The 15,925-nt window shown below is 46.7% G+C and overlaps 1 protein-coding gene across 7 annotated transcripts in view; it reads right to left on the bottom strand.

The window, feature by feature from the left end:
- Positions 1–3,065: 3,065 nt before the first annotated feature.
- The window catches only part of SPDEF (SAM pointed domain containing ETS transcription factor), a 319,442-nt gene continuing 306,582 nt past the window's right edge, over positions 3,066–15,925 (bottom strand). For 3 of the 7 annotated variants that reach the window (XM_073670630.1, XM_073670629.1, XM_073670631.1), the window contains exon 7: positions 3,068–3,945. In XM_073670630.1, coding sequence (XP_073526731.1) covers positions 3,767–3,945 — 179 coding nt within the window. In that variant the 3' untranslated portion in view covers positions 3,068–3,766. Of the gene's footprint in view, positions 3,946–15,925 lie in introns of all 7 variants that reach the window. The other 4 variants (XM_073670626.1, XM_073670627.1, XM_073670632.1 and 1 more) reach the window with 3 other exon arrangements.

Raw genomic sequence — 15,925 nt, 5'->3', positions numbered from 1 at the left:
AGAAGCGCAGGCATGCTTGTGCTCCTCAGTGTCTGACTGTGACGGCATCCAGATGAGCCGAGATCATGTCCAATGAACTCGGCTCACCTCATGCACGTCACTGACAGCGTGGGAAAATTCTCCTGCTCCCCGCATGCGCAGTAGAAGTTTCCCACGCTGTCAGTGACGGACGTCCAGGAGGTGAGCTGAGTTCATTGTCGGCTCATCTTTATGCCGTCACAGTCAGACACTGAGGAGCGCAAGCATGCCTGCGCTTCTCAGTGTCTGCGGGATGACAGGCTGGATGGCAGCGTTCTGCTGCGGTCCAGCCTGTCATCTCGATGTAGCAGAGCTGGAGCCGTCCTGGGAACCATGGAAAGGTAAGGATGAGGTTGCTTTATTATTTTACTTTTATTGCAGGAGATCGTTGGCTTCAGCTGGAATGGGCGTGATGGTAAGTATGGTTTAATTTAGAACAATAAAGAATTGTGTGTTTATTTCAATTAAAGGACTTTATTCTGGGTGTTTGTGTTTTTTTGTAACTTTGACTATGGGGTTAGTAATGGGGGTGTCTTATAGACGCCTCTCCATTACTAACCTGGGCTTGATGTCAGCTGGCATTATAAGCTGACATCAACCCCAGCCCTATTACCCCACTGCCACCGCTACAGGGCAGCGTGGAAGAGCGAGGCTAAGTGCCAGAATTGGCGCATCCTATGGATGCGCCATTTCTGGGGCGGCTGACGGCTGGTGTTTCTAGCCTGGGAGGGGGCCAATATTCATGGCTCCCTTCCTGGGCTATTAATATCAGCCTCCAGCTGTCTGCCTAGCCTTTGCTAGCTATTAAAATAGGGGGGACCCCACGTCATTTTTTTGGGATCCCCCATTTTAATAGCTAGTAAAGGCTAGGTATTCAGCTGGGGGCTGATATTAGTAGCCTGGGAAGCTCCGTGGGTATTATCCCCTTCCCAGGCTTCAAACATCTGCCCCAGCTGTCTGCTTAACCTCCGCTAGAGACTAAAATTAAGGGGAACCCCACACCAATTTTTTTTTTAATAAATCCGTTATTTTAACACTAGATGACAAGTACAGTAACCAGCACTGTCACTGTACTTCATATATATGTGACTGACATGTTTCTATCTATCTAATCTATGTGTGATGCTCTATCTTTCTGTTCTAAATTGTCGGGTACAGATGCTGAATTGCCGGCCGGCTTTTTTAAAGAGACGGTGCATGAAAACACTATTATTTGTTTTAATAAATCCTTTACACTAAATGACAAGTACAGTAAGCAACACTGTCACTGTATTTCATATATATGTGACTGACATGTTTCTATCTATCTAATCTATGTGTGAAGCTCTATTCTTTCTATTCTAAATTGTCGGGTACCGGTGTATGCTGAATTGCCGGCTTTTCATATATTGTCACAGAAGCGATGCGAACTTCCCTGCTCCGGACACAGCGCAGCGCTTCTGTGACAAGTGAAAGCTGTCGGCACAGAAGCCCTGCGCTGTGTCCGGAGCTGGGAATACGCAGCGATGTGTCAGTTTCAGCACAGAAGCGCTGACTGTCTGGACCTACCGCCGCCATATTTTAACTCCCTCCACCTTATATTAACTCCGACATGGCAGGGATACGGCCACGGCAGCTTATTAACACCCCCAGAGTATCCCCGCATGTCAATTTCTGAAAGTTCAAAAGCATTACCGGCGTATAAGACGACCCCAGACTAGACAGAAGATTTTTCAGTCTTCAAAAGTCGTCTTATACGCCGGAATATACGGTATATATATACAGCACAGACCAAGAGTTTGGACGCACATCCTCATTTATAGATTTTTCTGTATTTTCATGACTATGTACAATTTTTCAAAGTCATGAAAATACAGAAAAATCTTTAAATGAGAAGGTGTGTCCAAACCTTCGGTCTGTACTGTACATACAGTGTTTTGTAGAAGTATTTATACCCTATGAACTTTTCCACATTTTTCACGTTAGACCACTTAAATGTATTTTATTGTAATTTTATGTGATAAAATCCCGGGATTATAATAAATGTAAAAGTAACATGTGAAAAAAAAAATTTTTATTCACCTTACCGCTCACCTGCTCCACTCTGCTCCCGGCCATCTGTTTAGTCCTTTACGTATCTTTGGTTTGCCATCGGTTGTGCAGAAATCTCCAAACCTTTCACACTAGACTAAGGCTTCTTCGTTTTAAAGGCTCAGGAGGGTTCTGCACATGCTCCCACAAAAGGCACATGTGCAGAGTCCTCCCAGGCCTATCAAATCCAGAAGCCCTAGGCTAGCGTGAGAGGCCCAGGAACCTTTGCGCAAATGAAAGTGATCTGAAAATGCACTGAGGACAAGACTGTTTGCTGTAAGTAACAAAGGGAGGTGAGCAGTGAGAGGAGTATTTTGATGGCCTACTCTGGGTCAGAATAATGGAGGTCAGAGGCAGCTCAATACGTGTAGATTCGATTTACAAAAGATCTGCGTTTTGGCAAATTCATATGTTTGTAAAATTTGAGAATTCAATTGCAATTAAATTTATTTGCTCATCTCTAATCTCAAGTTCTCAGTTTCCTTGCCTCAGCAAGTATTTTTCACTTTTAAAATCTACAAAGGTATCCTTGTTCATATTGCATTTGCTATAAACCCAGTTGCCTGACTACTGTGGCACTATGACTAGGAGGCTTCTGACCTCTTGCACCAACCAATGGTGTTTACTCCAGGGGCTGTGACCTGGATCTCTCCCTTGGAGAGTCCATACCCCTTTGCAATGTTAAGGATGGAGAACACATATTTCATTAGACTCCATTTCCTGATTTAGTCTAAGGCAACTCTATTAGCGACCTAGCTGTTATCTAGTGTTGGCTTCGTATGAAGCAATTCTATCATTGTTGGCACTGTTTTACATTACTGTGAATAGGAAGACTTAGAATTAACACATACTTTATTGTAATTAACCTGTTACTTCACTATTTATAAAGAATTTCTATTTCATTTAATAAACGTTAAAGTGGAAATCAACAACATCTTTAGATGAAAGAAAAACATACAAGTTATTAAATGATGAAAATTTAGGACACATTTTTATAGGCGTGAAATGTATTTGGCAGTATTGTAATCTCTACAGAATAAAGAAATAATTGATTACACCCATTAAGAAATCACATTTTATCAATATGCACCAATATGTTCAATATCTTCAGTCTGTTCCTAGCAATGAATTTATACATTTTAACTCTACACCCATATTGGCACTTTCTGGGTTTAATTAACAGGTTATGTACTATAATAAATAATGCTTATAAAACATATTACTTCATAGAGTTATACAGACTGACAAACATTAATTCGCATAAAGCTTTGCTCTAAGTGTTCCCTTATTTTTATAATATGCTTGCAATGCTTTTTGGTCATTATGTCCTGCTTTCTCCCCACCTCCCATTGTCCTGCAAGGTCATTGAGTCCAGTAGGTCTCACATCAGTGAGTACTTCTAAAGCCCGCAAGTAATAAAGAAATCCAAGTAACTGTACTGTTTAAACTTTTTTGTGTCGGATAGTGTCTCTTGAAGCATGACATTTTGCAAACAGCATATTTGTGATGTGCACCAGGGCTTGCTCACTTTGGCAAAGAGAAGAATCTATTGCTATTTTTCACAAAAATGATCTGTAGAAAATAGTCTCTACAAGAATGTATCTGTTCTTCTAGTTGCTCGCACATGCAGATTTTTTCTTTTCTGTCACATAACCATTTTAGAATTTATGTGTAGACTTTACAGTGGTTGCACAAACTGATACACAAGACGTTGAGACACATCAGGCTTACGGATGATGCCTTTTTTGTAGTACTGTCGAATAGAGCGGCTTAGTTTATCATAGTTCATTGCAGGACGGTTTTTTCTGATACCCCAAAGACGTGCAACTTGAGCAGAATCTTCAATTTTAAAGATACCTGAGAAAACATTACATTAGAATTGTCAGTTGTTTATAGTTCATTTTAGAAATCATTATTTGGTACAGATCTTTAGCTCCCATAGAAATCTACTGGCCCAGTCTGTAACATTGTTGCCTGCTGCAATATCAAAGCAGTATCTTCCATAAGTTTAGTACATTTAGGGAGTGTACTCTCAAAAGACAAGAAGGGACCCCCACCATCTAGAGGAAAAAACAGTTTGGTCTCCAGAAGTGACAAGAATTCTTTATTATGAGAACTGTGATTCTGTGGACTAGACTATCTTATCAAAATTGTTGTAGTGGAAACAATTAATTAATTCAAAGACTTAAAGCACCACTCCAGCCCCCGGTCATATACTCACGGAGTCTTCACCATTTTTCGGCACTGCTCCAGTCCCACTGCGTCATTTTGTGAACGCAGCTTCTGACTGGCCAGAAGTCAGAAGTAGGCATGAGCAAACATTTCAATGTTCGGTTCAGAAAAGTTTGCCGAACAAATTGATATTTGCCGAATTTATTCGCCGAATGTTCGTCGAACATTTCTGAATCACAAAGGAGTCAATGGGGGACCAAAAAAATGCATAGACAACACCTAGAAATGGGACCAAAAGCTGCCAAAACACATCAAATTAGGTGTAGACACCAGGGGAGAGCCATCAATTGACCCAGAGTACAAGTACTATAATTATTATTACTGTGACAGCGACAACTAGTCAGTTGCGCTTTACATGTCAAATGGGGTCACCGACTGGTACAACAGGAGAGAGGACCCTGCCTGCGAGGGTGCACTGTCACAAACCGGACTGTTCACTAGAGCCTCTGATAGTGAGGTTAGACTTGGCTCCCGATGAACGCTAGGTGCCACTCCAGGACAGATCAATGGACGCACAGCAGCTGGACTCAGTAGGACAGACTAGATGGTGCAGCAGGCAGAGTCTGTATCAGAGTATAGCAGGCAGAGTCTGTATCAGAGTGCAGCAGGCAGAGTCTGTATCAGAGTGCAGCAGGCAGAGTCTGTATCAGGAGTGCAGCATGCAGAATCTGTATCAGGAGTGCAGCAGGCACAGTCTGTATCAGGAGTGCAGCAGGCAGAGTCTGTATCAGGAGTGCAGCAGGCAGAGTCAGTATCAGGAGTGCAGCAGGCAGAGTCTGTATCAGGAGTGCAGCAGGCAGAGTCTGTATCAGGAGTGCAGCAGGCACAGTCTGTATCAGGAGTGCAGCAGGCAGAGTCAGTATCAGGAGTGCAGCAGGCAGAGTCAGTATCAGGAGTGCAGCAGGCACAGTCTGTATCAGGAGTGCAGCAGGCAGAGTCAGTATCAGGAGTGCAGCAGGCACAGTCTGTATCAGGAGTGCAGCAGGCAGAGTCAGTATCAGGAGTGCAGCAGGCAGAGTCTGTATCAGGAGTGCAGCAGGCAGAGTCTGTATCAGGAGTGCAGCAGGCAGAGTCTGTATCAGGAGTGCAGCAGGCAGAGTCTGTATCAGGAGTGCAGCAGGCAGAGTCTGTATCAGGAGTGCAGCAGGCAGAGTCTGTATCAGGAGTGCAGCAGGCAGAGTCTGTATCAGGAGTGCAGCAGGCAGAGTCTGTATCAGGAGTGCAGCAGGCAGAGTCTGTATCAGGAGTGCAGCAGGCAGAGTCTGTATCAGGAGTGCAGCAGGCAGAGTCTGTATCAGAGTGCAGCAAGCAGAGTCTGTATCAGGAGTGCAGCAGGCATAATCTGTATCAGGAGTGCAGCAGGCAGAGTCTGTATCAGGAGTGCTGCAGGCAGAGTCTGTATCAGGAGTGCAGCAAGCAGAGTCTGTATCAGGAGTGCAGCAGGCAGAATCTGTATCAGAGTGCAGCAAGCAGAGTCTGTATCAGGAGTGCAGCAGGCAGAGTATGCATCAGAGTGCAGCAAGCAGAGTCTGTATCAGGAGTGCAGCAGGCAGAATCTGTATCAGGAGTGCAGCAGGCAGAATCTGTATCAGGAGTGCAGCAGGCAGAATCTGTATCAGGAGTGCAGCAGGCAGAATCTGTATCAGGAGTGCAGCAGGCAGAGTCTGTATCAGGAGTGCAGCAGGCAGAGTCTGTATCAGAGTGCAGCAAGCAGAGTCTGTATCAGGAGTGCAGCAGGCAGAATCTGTATCAGGAGTGCAGCAGGCAGAGTCTGTATCAGGAGTGCTGCAGGCAGAGTCTATATCAGGAGTGCAGCAGGCAGAGTCTGTATCAGGAGTGCAGCAGGCAGAGTCTGTATCAGGAGTGCAGCAGGCAGAGCCTGTATCAGGAGTGCAGCAGGCAGAGCCTGTATCAGGAGTGCAGCAGGCACAATCTGTATCAGAGTGCAGCAGGCAGAGTCTGTATCAGGAGTGCAGCAGGCAGAGTATGCATCAGGAGTGCAGCAGGAAGAGTCTGTATCAGGGGTGCAGCAAGGAATGGTACATAACCTTACACAACTTAGACTGCAGAACATGAAGGTTCCACTACAGCCAACCCAATAGATGGAGACCCAATCTGGATTCCCCACATTTAAAAAAATTAGTGGCAGACACTAGCAATGTCTAATCAATTTCACTACAGTAGAAATAGAGTAAATAAGATCCATACCTCTTCCAGTACAGCCAACCCAGGAGATTGAGACCTAACCAGGAGTGTTCACATTGCCCTAAATGAGGGCCTAACACCACTGAAGTGGCATCAATGACATCAGACTACAAGTAGTTTAAGGCAGACCCATACCTGTCCCACTACAGCCAACCCAGGAGATGCAGACTCAATCGGAACTGTTTACATTTAAAAAAATAGGGCCTAAGACCACCATTTCCATGGCCAACATATTGGAGATGGTGAAGTTCAATCTCTTAGCTTTGTCATGTGTAGGATGAAACAATCTTTTATGTGATCACAACAGCGGGATTGAGGGCTGGCTGCAGTGCTGAGAGAGGACAGAGTACGGTGAAACGGACAAACCGATAGACCGTGAGTGAGGTGCAGGCGGAGATGTTACGGTGGATTGAGAAACGTGTGGTGTGCTCAGATATACAAACACAGCTGGCATGTCCGCTTCACTTACAGCTGACGGTCTGTCACTCAGCCTAACTGCAACGGGTATACAGCTGGTTCTATCGGACACCTGCGTGACACAAATTGGCATGGTAACAAAGGAGGAGGAAGAAGCAGCAGAGGTATTTGATGGGGCGGCTGATGGTTGTTTATTGAAAATCAATTTAGAGTTTATCACGTTTGCATACCCGTTTGGAGAGAACAATATCTGCACCAAATGCTCAATTTCACTACACAATAACTATAGAAATGCATGGAAACCAAAACCTCTTCCACTATAGTCAACTCAATGGATGAAGACCCATTCAGGATTCCCCACATTTCCAAAAATTATTGGCAGACGCCAGCAAAAAGTAATCAATTTCACTACAGTAGAAATAGTGTAAATGAGACCCACATCTCTTCCAGTACAGACAACCCAAGAGATGGAGACTTAACCAGGAGTGTTCACTTTGCCCTAAATGAGGGCCTAACAACACCAAAGTGGCATCAATTTCACCAGTTCCTCTACAGCCAGGCTCGGACTGGCCCACCGGGAAGTCGGTGGATACTCCGGTAGGCCCTGACACCCGACAGTTTCTCTCTTCTCAGCATACAGCACATGGGCTGCATACCCAATTTAAGCCCCGCCCCTACCCGTTCATCAGACAAGGGGAGAAATGTCAGCTTCTGCTTTGTCTATTCAACACATAGCTGGAGAGGTGGGGATCAGAGCCTGAGCAAGCTCAGACTGCAGCATCCATGAATCCTCCGTTGGGTGAGTATCCTCTCTCCTTCTCTCCCCCTCCCCAGAAGTGTCTGTGTAGGATATGGGGGAGGGAGGCTCAGCACAGTCATTCCCCTGCACTGCACTCACTATGCTGCTCCTGGAGCCTCACCCGCTCACAAGCACAGAACTGCTGTGAATGCAGATAGGAGAGCTGTGTAATCCCAACTGCAGAACTAAGAGAAAGATCTAAAGAGATCGTGTCCCCTCTCTCCTGCAGTGCTGTCAGCTAAGTTCTGTAGTTGGCACTAGCAGGAGGGGGATGGGTGGCTACAGAATCACATCATGCTGGACTTGAAGTGAGTACTGGAGCTTCTTGTATTATGTCTCTGTCCCCATCACCCTCTACCATCCTCACTCCAACAAAAGCCGCTTTTTCCAATTTGACCCACACAGCTGCACTTTTCTTACTCCCCCTCCCCCCACACCTTCCCACTGCCCTCTAGTTGATAATGTAACAATGTTTTCCCCTACTGCTGTCCTGTGATGGTGACAGGGGGTCCAATATTTTTATGGTGCTTGCTGTTAAGAGATTCGGCTAATCTCTTTGTGTGTATAGCGTATACATAAATGCACACATGTACACTCAGGCGGATTATAATGAGGGCAATCTGGGCTGCCGCCGGGGGCCCGAGGCTCCGGGGGGCCCATGAATTGCCCCCATTATAATTCGCAATCCCATATGTTAAGTCACCGCCGTGGGCTCGCGGCCGCAGGCGGCTTGAATGATGCTGAGCCCGCCTTGCTGCATGACGTCAGGCAGAGTGAACCCAGCATACACAGCGAGGGTGGCCAGGCGCATTTATTTAACAGTTATGGTACCATCTGGAGCACAGCGTCGGGGGTACGGGAGCGAGGTGAGTATTTGTTATGTTTATTTTTTTAGTTATACTGTATATATATATATATATATATATATATATCCAGCTATGGGGGCTCATACTGTATATAACTAGCTGTGGGGGTTCATACTGTATATAACTAGCTATGGGAGCTCATACTATATATAACCAGCTATGGGGGACTCACAGTATATAACTAGCTATGGGGGCTCATACTGTATATAACCAGCTATGGGGGCTCAAACTGTATTTAACCAGCTATGGCGGGCTCATACTGTATATAACCAGCTATGGCGGGCTAACACTGTATATAACCAGGTATGGGGGGCTCATACTGTATATAACTAGCTATGGGGGCTCATACTATATATAAGTAGCTATGGGAGCTCATACTGTATATAACTAGCTATGGGGGCTCATACTGTATATAACCAGCTATGGGGGGCTCATACTGTTTATAACTAGCTATTGGGAGCTCATACTGTATATAACCAGCTATGGGGGGCTTATACTGTATATAACCAGCTATGGGGGCTCATACTGTATATAACCAGCTATGGGGGCTCATACTGTATATAACCAGCTATGGGGGCTCATACTGCATATAACCAGCTATAGGAGCTCATACTGTTTATAACCAGCTATGGGGGCTCTTACTGTATATAACCAGCTATCGGGGCTCATACTGTATATAACTAGCTATAGGGGAGGCTCATACTGTATATAAACAGCTATTAGGGCTCATACTGTATATAACTAGCTATAGGGGAGGCTCACACTGTATATAACCAGCTATGGGGGCTCATACTGTATATAACCAGCTATGGGGGCTCATACTGTATATAACTAGCTATAGGGGAGGCTCATACTGTATATAACCAGCTATGGGGGCTCATACTGTATATAACCAGCTATGGAGGGTTCATACTGTATATAGGGGGATGTCAGCATACTTAATAGTGCTCAATATTAAGTTATTAAGTTATACAATTAATGTAAACAAATAATTATAATTAAAATGTTAATATTAATATTGAGCAAAATTCATTTCAGCCTATTGGTGCGGCCTCCACAACAGTCACGGTCTCTCATGTGGCCCCTTGGGAAAATTGATCTCCCACTCCTGCTCTATTTTGTATAACGCTATGTTATGTATAATGCTGTACACAAGGGAAACATTTGCGCTTTCTGCTTTTTTCCATCTACAGATACAGATATGCACCAAAGCACCTGTGTGTTGCTCATATGACCTATCACATGATTTATCAAAGGGGATCATGTGACATGTCACGTGATGCATCAGGTACCCGGGTTGGGCCCCCCTTCTAAATTGCCCTGGCTACTCTTAATCCACCCCTGTGTACACTATATAAATACTAGCTACTGAACCCATTGTACGCCCGGGCGGCAAGCATTTTTATTGGTATATGGTCTCCCATGCTGGTATGTGCTGCCCCCATCCTGGTATTTGTGCGGCCCCCATCCTGTCCCCACCATCCTATCCTGGTATGCATGGCACCCCTCATCCCCAATCCCGGTATGCGTGGCACCACTCATCCCCCATCCTGGTATGCGTGGCACCCCTCATCCCCAATCCTAGTATGTGTGGCACCCCTCATCCCCAATCCCGGTAAGCGTTCCACCCCTCATCCCCAATCCCGGTATGCGTGGCAACCCTCATCCCCAATCCCGGTATGCATGGCTCCCTCATCCCCAATCCTGGTATGCATGGCACCCCTCATCCCCATCCTGGCATGCATGGCTCCCTCATCCCCAATCCCGGTATGCATGGCTCCCTCATCTCCAATCCTGGTATGCATGCCTCCCTCATCCCCAATCCTGGTATGCATGGTACCCCTCATCCCCAATCCTGGTATGCATGGCTCCCTCACCCCCATCCTGGTATGCATGGCACTCTTCATCCCTATCCTGGTACGCATGGGCCCCTCATCCCCTATCCTGGTATGCATGGGCCCCTCATCCCCAATCCTGGTATACATAGTACCCCTCATCCCCAATCCCGGTATGCATGGCTCCATCATCCCCAATCCTGGTATGCATGGCACCCCTCATCCGCAATCCTGGTATGCATGGCTCCCTCATCCCCAATCCTGGTATGCATGGCTCCCTCATTCCCAATCCTGGTATGCATGGCTCCCTCATCCCCAATCCTGGTATGCATGGTACCCCTCATCCCCAATCCTGGTATGCATGGCTCCCTCACCCCCATCCTGGTATGCATGGCACTCCTCATCCCTATCCTGGTATGCATGGGCCCCTCATCCCCAATCCTGGTATACATGGTACCCCTCATCCCCAATCCTGGTATGCATGGCTCCCTCACCCCCATCCTGGTATGCATGGCACTCCTCATCCCTATCCTGGTATGCATGGGCCCCTCATCCCCTATCCTGGTATGCATAGGCCCCTCATCCCCAATCCTGGTATACATGGTACCCCTCATCCCCAATCCTGGTATACATGGTACCCCTCATCCCTATCCTGGCATGTATGGTACCACTCATCCTTATTATAGTATGTATGGTACCCTTCATCCTGGAATGCATGGCTCCCCATCCCTCATACTGGTATGTATGGTACCCCTCATCCCTATTCTGGTATGCATGGCACCCCTCACCACCCAATCCTGATATGCATGGTCCCCTCATCCCCCAATAATGGTATGTGTGGTACCCCTCATCCCCCAATCCTAGTATGCGTGGCACCACTCATCCCCCATCCTGGTATGCGTGGCACCCCTCATCCCCAATCCTAGTATGTGTGGCACCCCTCATCCCCAATCCCGGTAAGCGTGGCACCCCTCATCCCCAATCCCGGTATGCGTGGCACCCCTCATCCCCAATCCCGGTATGCATGGCTCCCTCATCTCCAATCCTGGTATGCATGCCTCCCTCATCCCCAATCCTGGTATGCATGGCTCCCTCACCCCCATCCTGGTATGCATGGCACTCTTCATCCCTATCCTGGTACGCATGGGCCCCTTATCCCCTATCCTGGTATGCATGGGCCCCTCATCCCCAATCCTGGTATACATAGTACCCCTCATCACCAATCCCGGTATGCATGGCTCCGTCATCCCCAATCCTGGTATGCATGGCACCCCTCATCCGCAATCCTGGTATGCATGGCTCCCTCATCCCCAATCCTGGTATGCATGGCTCCCTCATCCCCAATCCTGGTATGCATGGCTCCCTCATCCCCAATCCTGGTATGCATGGTACCCCTCATCCCCAATCCTGGTATGCATGGCTCCCTCACCCCCATCTTGGTATGCATGGCACTCCTCATCCCTATCCTGGTATGCATGGGCCCCTCATCCCCAATCCTGGTATACATGGTACCCCTCATCCCCAATCCTGGTATGCATGGCTCCCTCACCCCCATCCTGGTATGCATGGCACCCCTCATCCCTATCCTGGTATGCATGGGCCCCTCATCCCCTATCCTGGTATGCATAGGCCCCTCATCCCCAATCCTGGTATACATGGTACCCCTCATCCCCAATCCTGGTATACATGGTACCCCTCATCCCTATCCTGGCATGTATGGTACCACTCATCCTTATTATAGTATGTATGGTACCCTTCATCCTGGAATGCATGGCTCCCCATCCCTCATACTGGTATGTATGGTACCCCTCATCCCTATTCTGGTATGCATGGCACCCCTCACCACCCAATCCTGATATGCATGGTCCCCTCATCCCCCAATAATGGTATGTGTGGTACCCCTCATCCCCCAATCCTAGTATGCATGATCCCCTCACCCCACAATCCTGGTATGCATGGTCCCCTCACCCCACAATCCTGGTATGTGTGGCCCCCTCACCCCCCAATCCTGATATGCATGGTCCCCTCACTCCACAATCCTGGTATGTGTGGCCCCCTCATCCCTTTCACGCTATACACATATACAAAAAAATAAACAGTTATACTCACCAGGGCCGGCTTCAGGTTTTTGTGGGCCCTGGGCGAAAAAGTCTCAGTGGGCCCCTTTAACACATACCACGATTCATGATGCACAGATACCGCAGAGAAATATATATATAGTACAATGTCAAAGATTTCACTTCTTACATTACATGACCGATATCTATTGTAAATTCCACAATAGCTCAGGTGAATACAGAATACTGGGCCCCATAAAATGCTCCATACAGGATACTGGCCCCCATATAATGCTCCATACAGGATACTGGCCCCCTTATAATGCTCGATACAGGATACTGGCCCCCATATAATGCTCCATACAGGATAGTGGCCCCCTTATAATGCTCCATACAGAATACTGGCCCCCATATAACGCTCCATGCAGGCTGTGCCCCCACACAATGCTCCATGCAGGCTGTTCCCCCACATAATGCCTCATGCAGGCTGTTCCCCCCACATAATGCCCCATGCAGGATGTCACCCCCCCTTATAATGCCCCATGCAGGATGTCCCCACCCCTTATAATGCAGCATGCAGGATGTCACCCCCCTTATAATGCCCCATGCAGGATGTTACCCCCCCTTATAATGCCCCATGCAGGATGTTACTTTCCCCCCCATATAGTGCCCCATGCAGGATGTCACCCCCCTGTTTAATGCCCCATGCAGGATGTCACTCCCCCCCTTTTAATGCCACATGCAGGATGTCACTCCCCCCCTTTTAATGCTACATTCAGGATGTCACTCCCCCCCATATAATGCCCCATGCAGGATATGCCCCATGCAGTATGTCACTCCCCCTTTTAATGCCCCATGCAGGATGTCACACCCCCCCTCCCTTATAATGCCCCATGCAGGATGTTACTTGTCCCCCCCCACACCCTTATAATGCCCATGCATTAAAAAAAAAAAAATCAAATACTCACCTCACTTCTCATCTGCTGCCACTGCTCTGGACTCCAGCGTCGCCGGCGTCTTCCCACTCTGCACTGTGACGGCTCAGGAGAGAGTGCAGTGGAAAGACGTCACTGCGACCTCTGACCAGAGACGTCACAGTCAGAGTACGTGTAAGAGACCGGAGCTGCTGCGGAGGCACGGGAAGAGGTAAGTATTGTGTCGGGGCCCTGAGCAAGCGGAGGGGAGCGGGCGTTGACACCGCTCTCCTCCACTCACGGGTCCCATAGCGCGGCGGAGAGCCCAACGGCGAGGGGGCCCCCCGCCTGCTCAGGGCTCCGGCACTTGCCCTGGGTGCGCCGGGTGCTGACGCCGGCCCTGATACTCACCTTTCTCCTCTGTGCTTCAGCGCTGCTGTGTTCTGTTCTGCCGGAGGCCGGGGGAGGAGTGCAGCACCGGAGCACCGTGCTGTCCAGCGCCATTTTGCTGAAGACACACTGCAAATGTGTCTTCAGTAAAATGGCGCTGGATAGCGCTATGCTCATGCGCTGATCCTGCACCGATCCGACGCCTCACTCCTGCCCCGGTCTTCGGCGAAAAGAGAAGCACCGCGGCAACGCTCCTCTCAGTCAGGTAAGTATGGCGCCGGAGATCGTGATCTCCGGCGCCATATACTCCTCTTACCTGTAATGGCTCCAAGCGTTCTGTCTGGAGCCAGACTGCGCGTCGCACATGCGCAGTCTATAGAGGCTTCAGACAGAGGGACGCTTAGCCGATTATATTATAGATACAATTATAGTGCATACAGTATGTGTGCAGTTGTGTGAATAAGTGAATGTATATATGTGGGACATTTTTAGTGATACAATTCAGGCATTAAAAAGCATAATTTATACTAAAAGCGCCACAAAAAATTATAAAAAATGCCAAAACACATGTCCCTACTTGTACCTTTCACCCCTGATTGATTTTCCATTATTCGTTTGTTTTTCCCTCCCCTTCTGCCAAGAGCTATAACTTTTTTATTTTTCCAGCCATATAGCTGCATGAGGGCTTGTTTTTTGCGGACAAATTGCAAAAAAGTGCAATTCCACAATGATTTTTGTTTTTTTTTATCTACCATATTCACTATGTGGTAAAACTAACCTGTCATTATGATTCCCCATATCAGTACAAGTGCGCAGATACCAAACATATGTAGGGTTTTTTTTTATTTAAGTGATGAAACAAAATTCAGAAATTTGTCAAAAATAAAACTTTTGTCACCATATTCTGAGACCTATAACGTTCTCATTGTTCGTGATCTGGGGCTTGATGATGACTTATTTTTTGCACCCTGAGCTGACATTTTTATTGCTACCATTTTGGGGTAGATACGATGTTTTGATCGCCTTTTATTGCATTTTATTGGAATGTCGTAGAAACAAAAAAAACGTAATTCTGGCATTTAAATTTTTTTCTCATTACACCGTTTCATCGATTAGATTTAATTATTTAATATTTTCATACATTGGACATTTCTGAACACGGAATTACAAATGAGTATTTTTTGTTTGTTTTGTTTTATTTTTAATAGGACTAAAGGGAAGCGATTTGAACTTTTGTATTTTTTTCTTTATTATATTTTTAAAAATTTTTTTTTTTTTTACTTTTTGTTGTATTTAATAATCCCCTTCAGAGACTTGAAGCTGCTATCATCTGATCTCTTGTGCTATAGATAGCAGGGCTTCAGCACTGCTGTGTATAGCAGAAATCACGATCTCCTATGAACGCCAGCCATGGGCCGGGGTTCGCAGGAGTATCGTAATGACAGGCACGGGGGTCTTCACCAGTCCTCTGGCTGTCATGATAACCCATCGGCACCCTGCTATTACCTGACAGAAAGGATCAATGACACGCTTCCTGTCTGTGTGTGTTAAATGCCGCTGTCATTGATTGACAGTGGTATTAAACTGGTTAACAGCTGTGGGTGGTTCTGAGATTGTTAGAGGCACTTGTTGGTTGATTAGATTAGCCATCAAGTGCGGGGACAGATGCCGACTCAGTGTGTGAGCCCGCATCTAAGGCAGGGACAAGGCCGATGATGTAAATGTACGTCATCCGTCGTGAAGGGGTTAAAAAAATAACCCCAGAATGAATAAGTTAATACATCTATAATGTTATTTATAGCAAAAATATGAAAGAAACCTACCCAACCCTAAAGAAGTTAATAATCTTTTTTGGGGTTGCCATTTCAACAATTACTTCATACGCTTTAGGGCAAATAGAAAAACTGAGGTTTTACTCTTTCTATGCTCTTTGTTGATTGACTACAGCGTTGCAGCCAATCACTCGACTTATCGTTTGATATAGATGTTACAAGGTACTGAGCTCAGTGATAGCGCTGTAGACATGCAGTCACCACTATAGCCAATCAACAAAGGCCAGATCGGCAGCAAGAGGTAGAGTGAGTAAGATTATATGCACACAGAGTTTTTTTCAGGATTATTG

This window comes from Phyllobates terribilis, unplaced genomic scaffold (genome assembly GCF_046119375.1).
Source record: "Phyllobates terribilis strain yellow unplaced genomic scaffold, ASM4611937v1 Scaffold_2__4_contigs__length_985480577, whole genome shotgun sequence".
Classification (NCBI taxonomy): domain Eukaryota; kingdom Metazoa; phylum Chordata; class Amphibia; order Anura; family Dendrobatidae; genus Phyllobates; species Phyllobates terribilis.
This window is presented reverse-complemented; position numbering and strand designations above follow the sequence as displayed.